Source organism: Vanessa tameamea, chromosome 10 (assembly GCF_037043105.1).
Source record: "Vanessa tameamea isolate UH-Manoa-2023 chromosome 10, ilVanTame1 primary haplotype, whole genome shotgun sequence".
NCBI classification, from domain to species: domain Eukaryota; kingdom Metazoa; phylum Arthropoda; class Insecta; order Lepidoptera; family Nymphalidae; genus Vanessa; species Vanessa tameamea.
In genome coordinates, this window is record NC_087318.1 from 13,276,942 (window position 1) to 13,290,987 (window position 14,046).

Consider the following 14,046-nt stretch of genomic DNA (forward strand, 5'->3'; position numbering starts at 1 on the left):
ACTCGAATAAAATAATTACAATAATTAAAATAATTCAGTAAATAAATTATCATGATAACAAATCTCCTGTCAAATCGCTTTGATTGATACATAATATTATTCGATAAAAGATTATATAGATTGAACTTTCGAAACCTATGACAGGTATTGTTTTAATTTCATTTCGTTATAAACTGCAAGTAACTCACCTATATTTTGTATAGTATAAATTATTTCATTTAGAAATCGAGTTTGTCGATATCAATTTACTTATTATTTGAAAAATAATAATTAGTTAAATTAAATTTACAATTTACAACACAAAAAACATAATTTTAAAATTAAAATTTACCTCTCGAAATTACTCTAATAAAACCAGTTAACATTCTATTAAACCACTGCCACAAAAGTGCTAATGTAATTATTTTTAGTATAAAAAGTCATTTTTCCGCTCTCATAAATTTTTTCTTTGTTAAATCATAATAATTTAGTACATTGCAATCGAGAATGCTCTTTAATATACGGCTGGAGCTCTTCAAAATCAGACCATAACCGTTTTTATATGCAGCTGTCGTCCCATACTGACTGGAACAAAAACCGGCTTACGCTATTAATATATCAGATTTAACTGTATTTAATTCATTATAATAATGTATGCAATTTAATTCTTGGAAAAGTACTGAGGTATGATTCGTCATTAATCCGAACCGGTGGTGTTTTCAAATGTAATTTATTCTTGTGAACCGACATAACAAAAACCTTTTAAAATCTTAATATTTACAAATAAGGAATTAAGTTGGCGTTCTTTCCTTCAATAATTAATTTTTATTATGTAGATAATCGGCCGAGATGGCCCAGTGGTTAGAACGCGTGCATCTTAACCGATGATTTCGGGTTCAAACCCAGGCAGGCACCACTGAGTTTTCATGTGCTTAATTTGTGTTTATAATTCATCTCGTGCTCGGCGGTGAAGGAAAACATCGTGAGGAAACCTGCATGTGTCTAATTTCAACGAAATTCTGCCACATGTGTATTCCACCAACCCGCATTGGAGCAGCGTGGTGGAATATGCTCCATACCTTCTCCTCAACGGGAGAGGAGGCCTTAGCCCAGCAGTGGGAAATTTACAGGCTGATTATGTTATGTTTTATTATGTATGATAATCGGACGGGTTCTCGGGCTATTTGATGGTAAGTGGTAGGCACTACACATACGTTGGCGCTGCAAAAGCTATTAACCATTGTTTACATCGCCAACGCCTCGCAAACCTTGGGAACTAAGAACCGGAACACGAAAATACTAAATATTCCCGTTTGGCGGTAGAGTATAATATGAGTGAGTGAGGAATTCAGAAAGGCCAGTAATAAACCGAAGCAATGCTAAGTATGCTTATATACTGTGCTCCGGTTTGAGCGGTGGTTGCGCCAGGGACATAACATCTTGGTTCCAAAGGATGGTGGCGGTGATATGAGAAATTGTAATTTTTTTTTATAATACTACATGCGGTGGTGTGGTGGTCAACATTTACAACTCGCTTGCCCCTTTTGCTACTTACTGGACATAAAAATATATAGTGTAAGATTAAGATCTTACTGAAATCGGTTTCGAAAATAGTTATAGTTGTAGGTTGTCACAACACCCGTTGCCCAATGCGAACACGTAGCCTATGTGATACGCGGGTTATACCTAGTAATTAAGGTCTTAAGGATATAGATATAGAGGATCTAAATTCGATTAGGTTAAAACTGTTAAATAACAATCTATTATTATCAGTTTTGATCGAATTCAATATCAGTTTTCATCGCCATCAGTCTCGAACATAAGTAATTAGCTATAAATTTGTAGGTTTTAGCAACGTATGTTTAATTGGATCGCGTAATTTTTCACGACGCTGATAACATTGTCAGATATTCACTTTCAGTTACTCAAGTTATTTACTAAAAGGTACTGTTATTAGTAGGTACTTTTATTTGCTTTAATTGAGTGCATTTAAAGTATATATTTTTTTTACAATTGCTTGTAATTTATGAATAAAACATTTAAATAACTTGTAATAATCTTGCGCGAAACAGATTGTTTGCACAATAATGGTGGAGTGCAAAACGAAGTTTTACCCAAACTGTGACGGCAACGTCTGGTTGAGATCCTGCGAGGTGGAAGTGACTGATCCTCTCGATGGTCTGATTACTGGTAAATATAGACAAAGGCGTGCAGCCAGGCTGAAGCACCAGTACCGAGTTTTACTTGGTGGCTGGGGAAACTTTACGATAAATAAAAACAATGAAATTATTTGACGCCGATGTGGTGCTTCAGGGTATGGAACTATTCATTCCATATTCTGCGGTCCCCGTCGGTGGCAAGTCCCAGCCCTGGTTTGGTCGTTTCTGCAAAACGGCTTCACGCCGAAAATGGGAACGCTATCAAGACTGGGCTGGCGCATCGGTGTCTCGTGATGTAAATACCAGCGCATTCAGAAAGGAATATAACTCTGCCTCTAGGTCCTTCAAAAACGTGATTGCTAAGGCGAAGACGGAGTACATTGGCAGAATTGGCGAGAGACTGGTGCGCCTCCCTTCAGGAACACGTGCGTTCTGGTCTCTCGCCAAGGCTGTCTTAGGGTATTTCTGTCAGCGTTCCTTACCATCTCTGCACAAGGACGGTGAGTCATTGGCCCATACAGCGAAGGAGAAAGCTGATCTTTTAGGCTCTCTCTTCGCGGCGAACTCGACTCTGGATGACCGAGGAAAGTCACCACCAACAATCCCGCGGTGTGATACCACGATGCCGGAGGTTAAATTCCGGCAAAGTGCAGTTCGTAAAGCACTTCTTTCCTTGGATATTCATAAGTCGAGTGGACCCGATGGCATCCCTCCAATCGTACTACGGACTTGTGCTCCCGTGTTGGCGCCGGTTTTAACGCGTCTTTTCCGGCAATCCTACGCATTAGGCGTCGTCCCGAACTCCTGGAAGACTGTTTTGGTGCATCCGATCCCTAAAAAGGGCAACCGCTTAGACCCGTCCAATTATAGGCCTATAGCCATCACCTCCTTGTTCTCCAAGGTAATGGAGTCCATTATAAACTGCCAGCTCCTGCGGTACCTAGAGGAATACCAGCTGATTAGCGACCGCCAGTACGGTTTCCGTCGGGGTCGCTCAGCCGGTGATCTTCTAGTTTACCTTACTCATAGGTGGGCGGAAGCAGTTGAGAGCAAGGGGGAGGCATTAGCAGCCAGTCTGGACATAGCCAAGGCCTTCGATCGCGTGTGGCACAAAGCGCTTCTTTCGAAGCTTCCTTCCTATGGGCTTCCCGGGAAATTACTCAATTGGATTACCAGTTTTTTGGCAGATCGGAGCATCAAGGTCGTTGTCGACGGTGCATGCTCCGACTTAAAATTCGTCAATGCTGGTGTTCCACAAGGCTGCGTTCTATCACCCACTCTGTTTCTTCTGCATATCAATGACTTGTTGCAAATCAGTAACATTTACTGCTATGCAGACGACAGCACCGTAGACACCTCATACACCGGCCGTGTTAATATTTCTCGGGAAAACGTCGAAGAAAACCGGAACAAACTTGTGTCTGAAATCGAGTCTTCGTTAAACAAAGTCTCGAACTGGGGTGTGCTCAGCAAGGCAAGACAGTATTTCACGTCGGCCCATCGTCTAAGACTATACAAGGCGCAAATTCGGCCTCACATGGAATACTGCTCTCACCTCTGGGCGGGTGCTCCCCAGTACCAGCTCCTTCCATTTGACCGTATCCAACGTAGAGCGGCTCAAATTATCGACGATCAAGCCCTCTCCGATCTGCTTGATCCTTTGGCTTTGCGTAGAGATGTTGGATCGCTCTGCATCTTCTACAGAATTTATCACGGGGAATGTTCCGAGGAATTGTTCGGATTCATCCCGGCTGCTGAATTTCACCTTCGGACATCTCGTCAAAATTCCAAATATCACCCGCACCACCTAGATGTCCGAAAATCCACAACAGCGCGATTTTTAAGACATTTTCTGCCTCGCACAATCATTCTGTGGAACCAGCTTTCGCCGACGGTTTTTCCGAACCGATACGACTTGGGAACCTTCAAGAAAAGAGCGTACTCTTCCCTGAAAGGCCGTCAACGCATCTGCAAGCCCCCCGGTGTTGCAGATGTCCATGGGCGGCGGTAATCACTTTCCATCAGGTGAGCCTCCTGCTCGTTTGCCACCTATGACATAAAAAAAAAAAAAATACGTAGTGTGTTGATATATAATGTTTATGAAATAACTCTGTGTGTGTACCGCTTATGCATTGATGGACTATGTAAAGGCGCTTCTATCACCACCATTATAATATCTTTATAATTGTTACTGTAAAAGTGAGAAATCTGAATGATTCGTCACAAATAAAATATCATTGAATTTCAAATGTTTCTCACATTCAAGTGTCGTTGCAATTTTCATTTCTTTACAGTTGTAACGTAATTTTGGCGCACGTTACATGCTTACATTCTTTTAAGTAAAATTCAACAAAATTATTCAATTTTTAACATAAAATATTGGATGTCATCTGTCAATTGACTTTGACAACAATTTCTAATTTAAAATTACCGCTAATTTTGACATTTGTATATATTATGAAATAAAAATGCACTTTTTATGCATTATGCATTTCCGAACTAATTGTGATTTATTATCTTTATATTATCTTTGAGAAGATCTTTGACATTTGACTAAAGCTTCACTCTCCTTCCGCTTTTTGAGTCGAAATGTGACGCTAATTTATTTTCGAAGTTTTTATATCTTTTATTTTGTTTTAAACTTTGAATATTGTTGAAAATAGTTGTTTTAATGAACAGTGAGTTCTATTTTGAAGAATTGGAAATAAATCCATTTCGGATTATCGAAATTAATTCCGATATTTGTCGCCTCGTGGTAAGTTTTGAATCTTTCTTCGAATTGTACTGTGTCGTAACAACGATTGTGGTTCTTTACAGGGAATTTTTAGAATATTTCCCACGATGCATTTTGTTATTTGTGAAAAATAACCGGGATTGATCGGGTAAGTCGTTTGAAATATTAAAGTTAAAAGTATAGGATTTCGAAATTTGTAATAGATTCTAATCAGAATTATTTCTCCTTTTACAGTTATTTTTCAAAGTTATTTTTCAACATTATTTTTCTACAGTTATTTTTGTACGATATTTTTCATCGCTTATTTTCTTCAATTATTTCATGGATTAATCTCTTCCTCTATTTACTGGGATGATATTCTTGAATAATTTTCGGGAATTATTTTCTTTGGCATTATCTTCGATTGGATATTTTCAACGCTTTTCGAGGAACATTTAAACTTCAGTTCGTTGAATATTTTGAAGATTTAAATAGAAGTTTACTTCTGGGAAACTTATAATTTGAAGTTTACTTGGTGAAGATGGATTTTTGGGAACTTTTAAGGAAGTAATACTTTATCACACTAATTTATATTACTGGATCTTGGTATGTAATTTTTACATATTTATTTTCGCCGAAACTTAACCGCGCGAGATTTAATTAGAAATTTATTTGTTTTTATAAAAAATTTGGCATTCAAACTTTATTTAAACCTTATTCAAACTTTTTTAAAACTTTATTTAAACAATATTTTTTTTCACTATTTGAATTTATTTATTTATTTATTTAACTCTTTATTGCACACCATATACATAAAGATACAAAATATATTTTCTTTTTTACTGAATTTACTGTTTAAATTAATTTATTATTATTTAGACATTTGGTTTAATCAAGTTGATAAACTTTGTTTGTAACTTTAAGTAACTTAGTTGTCAATTTTGAATAATTTTACCTAAAGTTGAAATTTGACATGTATTTAAATATTATTGTTGAACTTAAAATTTTTTTTACATTTGGTAAATATTTGTTTAAGCTTAATTTAAACGGATGTAAACATCCTGGCGCCCGATTTAGTTAACAATTAAATTTAGAATATTATAAGAAAATTACATTTTCATTTTTTTTTAATAAAATATTTTTGAACATATATTTTGTAAATCTATTTGTAATGTTAAAATAATTTATCTGACTTCCGGAGCACTTTCTTTTGAGTATTTGTTTAGTTCAAAAACTTTTCCAACTCGACCGACTTTTTTTTTTTGCCACAAAAAAATTAAAAAAAATTTTTTTTATTGACTGTTCACTCGTCAATAAACGCACACACAATGTTAACGTTACACAGTAATTTGATGTTTCAGGAGAATTTCCATCGTGGCTGCAAGGCACTCTGCTGAGGAACGGGCCCGGATCGCTTAAAGTCGGTTCCATGAGGTTTCAGCATTTGTTTGACAGTTCCGCTCTGCTGCACAGGTGAGCGTATGGTTACCGTATGTGCGATCTGCACTATTGTATTTGAAAACTTGTTCCTCCTGTTTCAGATTTTACATTCACCACGGTCACGTGACCTATCAATGCCGCTTCCTACAATCGAACACGTATAAGAAGAATCACGCCGCGAATCGCATCGTGGTCGCCGAGTTCGGCACCGCGGCTGTGCCTGATCCTTGTCACACTATTTTCCATAGGTAGTGCTTTGTTATTATATCTTAAACATGAAATCCTCCATATGCCATGATTTATAATTTTTTATGTTATGTAGGTACGGGATGTTATACTGCTTTTATAGCATTGGGTAATGCGTTTAGGCATACCGTCAAGGTTAAGCCGTAGGCATTGTCGAATACCAGCGAAATCTTCGAGCTAAAACTTTTTTATTTTATTTTTATTTTACTTCTACATTAGACCAAAGACCAAACTAACTGAATAGAGCCCTTTTACGCTCGAAAGTACGCCTTAGTTTTCTCTAAATTTAAATGGGAAGGAATTTTTTTCACCACTTCCTTTTCGTGAAGAGAATTTTGTATCATAAGCTCCGGCGCGTGGAACGGTTGCAGATGCTGAACATTTCGATCACTGTGCTTACGTTGCCTTTCCTTCGAAGGTATTATTTTTAAGGTAGTTGCATCTAAAGTTACCTCGTTTATTCTATGTTATTTTTCTGTTAACTGTCTGTATTTAATTAAAATACTATTTTAAAGATTTTTTTTTATTTCTTAGGATAGCTGCACTGTTCAAGCCAGGAGAGTCCATTTCAGATAATGCAATGATTTCACTTTATCCCTTCGGAGATGAAATATACGCCTTTACGGAAGGACCAGTCATTCATAGGTAAAGTATAAGTTGACTATGGGCAGGATATGCAGCGAGTAGAATGCTCGGATTTTTATTGTTAAAATTAATTATCATATATTTTAAGAGGGGAATTTTATTCTGTGCAGAATTGATCCTGTAACACTTGATACAATGGAAAGGAAAAATTTATCGGAAAGTGTAGCTCTTGTCAACCACACTTCCCACCCTCATGTCACGTCCAGCGGTAAGGCGCTAAAATATAATTTAATCCAAGTATGTAGTCAAAGTAAAAGTCTTATAATTCAGATTGTCCTATCTGGTAGTAACCTGCGTGGTGGACTACACTCTGAGTCTTCTCAAGAGAATAGGCCTTTGCCTTTAAACGAAGACAGGCTGTTTCTAGTTACTACTATCTAATAAAAATAGCAAATGAACGATTTCAGGTGATGTTTACAATGTCGGTATGTCCGTCGTGCGAGGTCGATTACGACACGTGGTTGTTAAATTTCCCTTCACTGAAAAAGGTAAGATATTTTTTTGACGTATATTATAATCTGTAGAATTGTTTTGGTTTTATTGAGTTGCATCTTTGTGGAGATTTCTAAATAGAAGAGGTTTAACGTTCATTGAGAGAAACTGCGTAATATTTCTCTGATTTCTTTCGTCGGTTCTTCTTAGATGATGATTTCTAAATCTCCCTCAGTAAAATGCTAATAAACTTATAGTATGTTTGATACTTTTGTATTTTTTTCTCTGATGTTTATTTTTGAATAACTGAGTGAGATTTTTTAATTATTTATTGTTTCCTTTTTATGTTTTAATTACATTAGTAGCAGATTTTTAATATTCTGAATCAGATAATTTATAATGGTTCTAGGAGATATGTTCGCAGAAGCGCATATCGTCGCCAGCTTGATGCCGCGTTTGTCGATGAATCCGGCATACATGCACACGTTCGGTATGTATACATGCAGTATGAAACAAAACCCATAGTCTAAGAACAAAAATAGATCAGATGTCTAAAGCGACTACCGGCATATGCTAAAGTATAGTCAATTAATAGTCAAACCAAGTTTACGATTACGAGTTTTTCGGGAACGCTCAAAGATCATGCAACTTCGTAAATGATATAGCAGAGATTTGACTTGAGCGGAGTGGTTTGATATTAACAGGATGCTACTTTTTCATTTATCAAAGTATGAGCTGCGTGAAATATACTTCGTAAGTAAGCGTTGTTCATAACAAAGAATTGCATAAGTTATAACGTCTAAGCAATTGAAACCTTAATAACATATTTATTAGGAGTCACGGAGAATTACTTCGTGATACTGGAGCAACCGTTGTCAGTGTCTCTCGTTGGTCTAGTAAAGGGTCAATTAACGAACCAGCCTCTTTCTTCGAGTCTGCACTGGTATCCGGAACAAGAGGTGAGACGAGTGCGACATAAATATATAAGTAACAATACGATCGCGTCGGACATTTATAACCTAACGCCTTGCCGCCAGCTGATTTACACAATCTTATATCAAATCAAATCAATTTTATTTCACAATGAAGCGTTGTTAAATCGTCAATATTTAAACACTACCACCGTTTCGGAAAGCAGCCTCCAGTGAGGAGAAACAGCAAGAAACTCGCATAGTTGCTCTTTTTAAAAAACTTAAGATTTACAATGCTGTTTTTCACAATAATTAGTGTCATGTGATGGAACTCGAGCCTAAATCCAGGCGTTTCCGGTATCTTATTATATACGCGTATACCATTGCCCAAAAACGTTGTCTGTACCTTATGCAAACGGAAAGTAGGGGTTACAAGTTTATTCTTATTTCTTGTATTAATATTATGTATATTAGCTTTTATGGAATATTTTTGTATATTCTTCTTTATAAACTTTATATTATCATAAATATATTGTGAAGCAACCGTTAACACACCTATTTCTTTAATTTTTTTTTTCCTCTTTTAGTGTAATGATGTCCTAGAGCTAATATTGTAAATAGTTCAGATAGCTCTTTTCTGCAGAATAAATACTATTTTATATCTGCTGCATTACCCCAAAACAACATTCCATATAAAATAAGACTATGAAATTTACTAAAATAAACTAGTCTCCCAGTACTTATGTCCGTGAGTTTACGAATTGTTTTTATTGCATAAATGGCACTACTTAGTTTCCCTGCTAGGGCATACAAATGGGTGCCCCACTGAAGTTTGGAGTCAAGTGTTGTCCCTAGAAAGACCGTCGACACAACAAACTCAGGTCTTTCATTATTCAAACAAACCGCAGAAGAGTTTGACTTGACATGTGGCAAGGAAAACATAATACATTTAGTCTTTTTTGCATTTAGGACCAAATTATTTATGTAAAACCAACCAAGAACCCGTGACAGAGCACTGCTTACAACGTCATAGTTATTAATTTTTGTGTAGAGTTTAAAAACAAGCTGCATCATCTGCAAACAGTACATTGCCGCAAGTCTTATTTACAAAATAAGGCAAATTATTTACATATATTAAAAACAGCAGAGGTACTAAAATTGAACCCTGTGATACACCCATTCGCGCCAGAGCGCCATTTTTACCCTTAATAACAACCTTCAAAACTCTTTCATTAAGGTAGGTAGGTAGGTAAATGAATTTCAATGCGGGGTCCTTGATTCCATAATATTTAAGTTTTTCTAGAAGAATATCATGATATAGATATACATAGATGATGTTGTTTGCGGTAGAGTTGGATAGTGCCACGGAGAGCTCGGGTTATGTATAATTTCTATTTTTTAATCCATTAAAACAAAATAGAGCTACTCTATATGACCTTTTATTTTTTTTCGAGACGTTGAAGGAAATTAAGGAGCTTTGACGACTTAACAGAATTGTTGGCGGCATCGTGTATCGTGCAACATGTTTGCTATATTTAAAGTTATTGTAAACACGACGTTTAACCATATGCCTAATTATATAACTGTTAATATTGAAATGTTTAAAAAGCGAATCTCGATATTAATTATCCTCGAGTGTGGATCAAGATCGAGAAATAAATAAATACAATTTGGAATAAATTATGTCTAATCGAATAATCGTTAAAATCGATTAAAACGCAAATTTTTGGTCACAGCGTAAAAGTATAGCAGTTACTGAAGTATGCCTTAGCAGTAATAAACAAATAAATATATAAAATTAATGTACTTTCAGACTCACATTGTATTATTAGGTAGGAAAAGCGGCAAGGAAGAAAGAAGGTATCGAACGGAGACGCTGTTTTTCCTGCATATAATAAATTGTTTTGAGAGAGATGGTAACGTTGTGGTCGACGTCTGCGCCTACAAAGACGCTAAAGTTATAGACGCGATGTATATTCATGCTATTGAAGTGAGTACTTAAAAAAGTAAACGTTTAATTGAAATACCTACTAATTGTTCCGAATTTTACCCCATAATATTTTTGTCAACACCTTGTAAGAAACAAATTGCTCATTGCTTAGCTTTAATCTTACTACACGCATCAAGTATATTTTTAATTACGTTTAACTTATTATTTAATTTCTTGTAATATCTCTTTAAATTTCTTTAATTTTAAAGAATTTAAAATGTATAAAACTTTTAGTCAATGCAAAGTAATGCTGATTACGCTGAATGGTTTCGCGGAAGACCTAAGCGTCTCGAGATGAGCCTGGCCGCCCCTCCGCTGACTAGAGTGGAACCTAAGCTGCTGGCGGATCTAGGTTGCGAAACCCCTAGAATACACTACGATTTGCATAATGGTATGAGGTTTCATTAAATAAAACAGCGTCTTATAATCCGATTAAATTCGCATTCATAATAATAGTTGAAAGTAAAGTAACCTAGTTCAAGTTGGCTCGGTTCAGTCTTCTCTCTCACATGATTACTGTCTCGGCATGGCGACGGACACAAGTTTTTCGGAACATGTAAGTATTTCAAAAATTAGGAGTATTCATAAATAATTTTCACAAATTATACTGAATTTTAACTTGAGAAAAATAACAAAATCCACTAATTTATATTATATAATAAATTATATTAGGAGGCTTTCTACTCAATGGCTTCTCAACCTGTTTGCCTTCGAATAACACCTGGTACTAATAATTATAATTCAAAAGGATATTTATTATTTTTTAGGCCGAGCATATAGATATTTCTATGCCATCAGTTCCGATGTGGACGCTGAAAATCCTGGATCGGTAAGATATAAGTTACAGGCGTTGTCCTGCGTTGCGTTTACTTTGATTTGTTTTCATTTTAGTTTCATATATTTCATTTAGTTTCATATTAATTTCAAATTCCCTTTCATATTTAGTATCATCAGTGGAAACTCTACTAGGCTTTGTATGTCGGAAAACACGCAGTGTAAAATACACTCATCGGCACGGAATCTTGGCCAAATGCTTATTTCACAATTGCAATCGTTTTTATGAGATTTAAATAATTATTTCTTACGGGAAAGCATCGAATGAGTGTTTGGTGTCATTTTTTAGGTTTTATTCCAAACTTACCGTGAATTAAAACAAGAAAAAAATCCATTAACACCCTCACATATTATGCAGTTAGTTTTTGTTAAATAAAAAGAGATACATATAATTAATTAAATAAGACATTGTTAATTCTATGTACCTGTAGACATTTTATTTGGAATATCAGGATTATTTAAGATAAGTGGTCGTATATTCAAACGATTTTATATTTGAACGATTCACAAATTCAGTAAGTTTTTAATTAAACAAATCAATTACACGGATAAATTCACAATAGTCATCAATATCGATTCGTTAATAAATCATATACACAAACACACATAAATCACTGAATCTATTACAAAAGAATAAAGATAATGTTGGAAATTAGCGATTCGTCGCAAACGTGGTGCGCGGGAAATCTTGAATGTAACTGTCGATCCAAGATGGCCGCCTCGCTACCATCGACGCGACGCTTCACTAGAGCGCCGTTTAACTCCCATTGACACTCTTTTCCAACCAGTATGAATAAACAAGATGGCGCATCATGCGCCGTCATACCTATTACGGAAGAGATACCGCACGTGTGCCCCACATCGACTAAAATCTAAATCATCAGCCATTCTCTTCTATAAGTATTGAGCAATTGTTACTACCATTTTATGACACGGACTAAGATGAGTTGTTACAAGGCAAAAGAAATATTTAATTTTTGTTTTAATATTCTAGATTATCAAGGTGGATACAGTGACAGGCGAAACGAAGTCGTGGTGGGACAAAGACTGCTACCCCAGTGAACCAATTTTTGTCCCCAGTCCTCAGGCTAAGGTATTGAATGCTAGTGACCAGTTGGTGATCTAATACCATCAGGTAGCACATTTACCCATCGATCGACCTATTTAAAAAAAAAAAAAATGATATATAAAACAATTTTAACTTTTATATACAGTCGTGGCTTAACATTTGATATATTCCTGGTGTACGATGCTTTTTTGTAAGTAAACATGCTCACCAGTAATTAGATTTTCAAGTGAGTTCAACATAACCGAACAAACATTATAGGAAACTAGGAAACATATTGCAATTAAATATTCGTTTAAACATTTTTTACATTGCATTTGAAAAACTAATTATAGATATCACCTCCAAAATAAATGTACAAAATGATATGAAAGTATCCAGAAACCAGAAATACACACATCTAAGTGTGTATTATTATGACTTTTATGTTTAACTACTAAGCATATTATACTCGTATGCTAATTATTATTAGTATGTCCTGCGGCTCAGACCTCACGTCATATCATAGACGACTAACCTAATCAGAGATGTGATTTCGACACAGACAATTTTACTACTGTTTACCAATTGATATATTCTAAACGAAGAGGAAAGACGTTGAACTAAAGCGTAGCTACTGCAGGAGGAAGACGAGGGCGTGGTGCTGAGCGCGCTGGTGTCGGGCGCGGACGAGTGCGAGGTGTGCCTGCTGCTGCTGGACGCGCGCGAGCTGCGGGAGCGGGCGCGCGCGTACTTCCGCACGCCCTCGCCCGCGCCCAAGTGTCTGCACGGCTGGTTCCTGCCGCAAGCCGTGAATGAGCGATTACTTACACTGTAACCAAAAATGTAGAGATAATACTGTTCAATGTTTAATTAATAAAACACACTAGCCAACGTTACTTGTTTATTTCATAACATAAAACATAATCAGTCTGTAAATTTCCCACTGCTGGGCTAAGGCCTCCTCTCCCGTTGAGGAGAAGGTATGGAGCATATTCCACCACGCTGCTCCAATGCGGGTTGGTGGAATACAGATGTGGCAGAATTTCGTTGAAATTACACACATGTAGGTTTCCTCACGATGTTTTCCTTCACCGCCGAGCACGAGATGAATTATAAACACAAATTAAGCACATGAAAATTCAGTGGTGCCTGCCTGAGTTTGAACCCGAAATCATCGGTTAAGATGCACGCGTTCTAATCACTGGGCCATCTCGGCTTATTGTTTATTTCAAATGTACCTAATTATATTTTACGACTTCTACGTACGACTACTGAGTAATAGATAAGTGCGGTCGCTTATTCGTCGCACCGTGTGTTTGCTATTCATTTTTTTTAGGCATTGTGTTTTATTGTTTACCTCAAATATTAGTAAAGTATATAAGACGCGTGCGTCTTTACTTTAGTGGAGTGAGCCACATAGGGATACTGGGGTATTTCATGGCGGCCATTATTGCCGGAAACCCCTCTCTGCCGAGCGTGATATACAATACATGAAGAACATGGTTCTACGGAAATTTTATGTCATAGTAGAAGAACTTTTGAAGATTAGAAGATTTTTTTGATCAATACTACCTCGTATTCTATAGTAGTGAATTGATTTCGAAGTTTCAATTAATTTTATTCGGAACAGTACTTGATCAGCTTGGAAT

General features: G+C 36.3%; 1 protein-coding gene across 1 annotated transcript; it reads left to right on the plus strand.

The window, feature by feature from the left end:
- The first annotated feature begins 2,055 nt into the window (after positions 1-2,055).
- Positions 2,056-13,247, plus strand: LOC113396154 (carotenoid isomerooxygenase-like). The gene is made up of 13 exons (XM_064216140.1): positions 2,056-2,169; positions 6,213-6,324; positions 6,393-6,539; positions 7,072-7,182; positions 7,293-7,390; positions 7,590-7,670; positions 8,024-8,104; positions 8,449-8,573; positions 10,339-10,515; positions 10,750-10,906; positions 11,283-11,344; positions 12,344-12,442; positions 13,038-13,247. Exons 1-13 carry the CDS (start codon positions 2,067-2,069, stop codon positions 13,230-13,232), a joined length of 1,548 nt encoding a protein of 515 aa, XP_064072210.1. The 5' UTR covers positions 2,056-2,066; the 3' UTR covers positions 13,233-13,247.
- Positions 13,248-14,046: the final 799 nt, after the last annotated feature.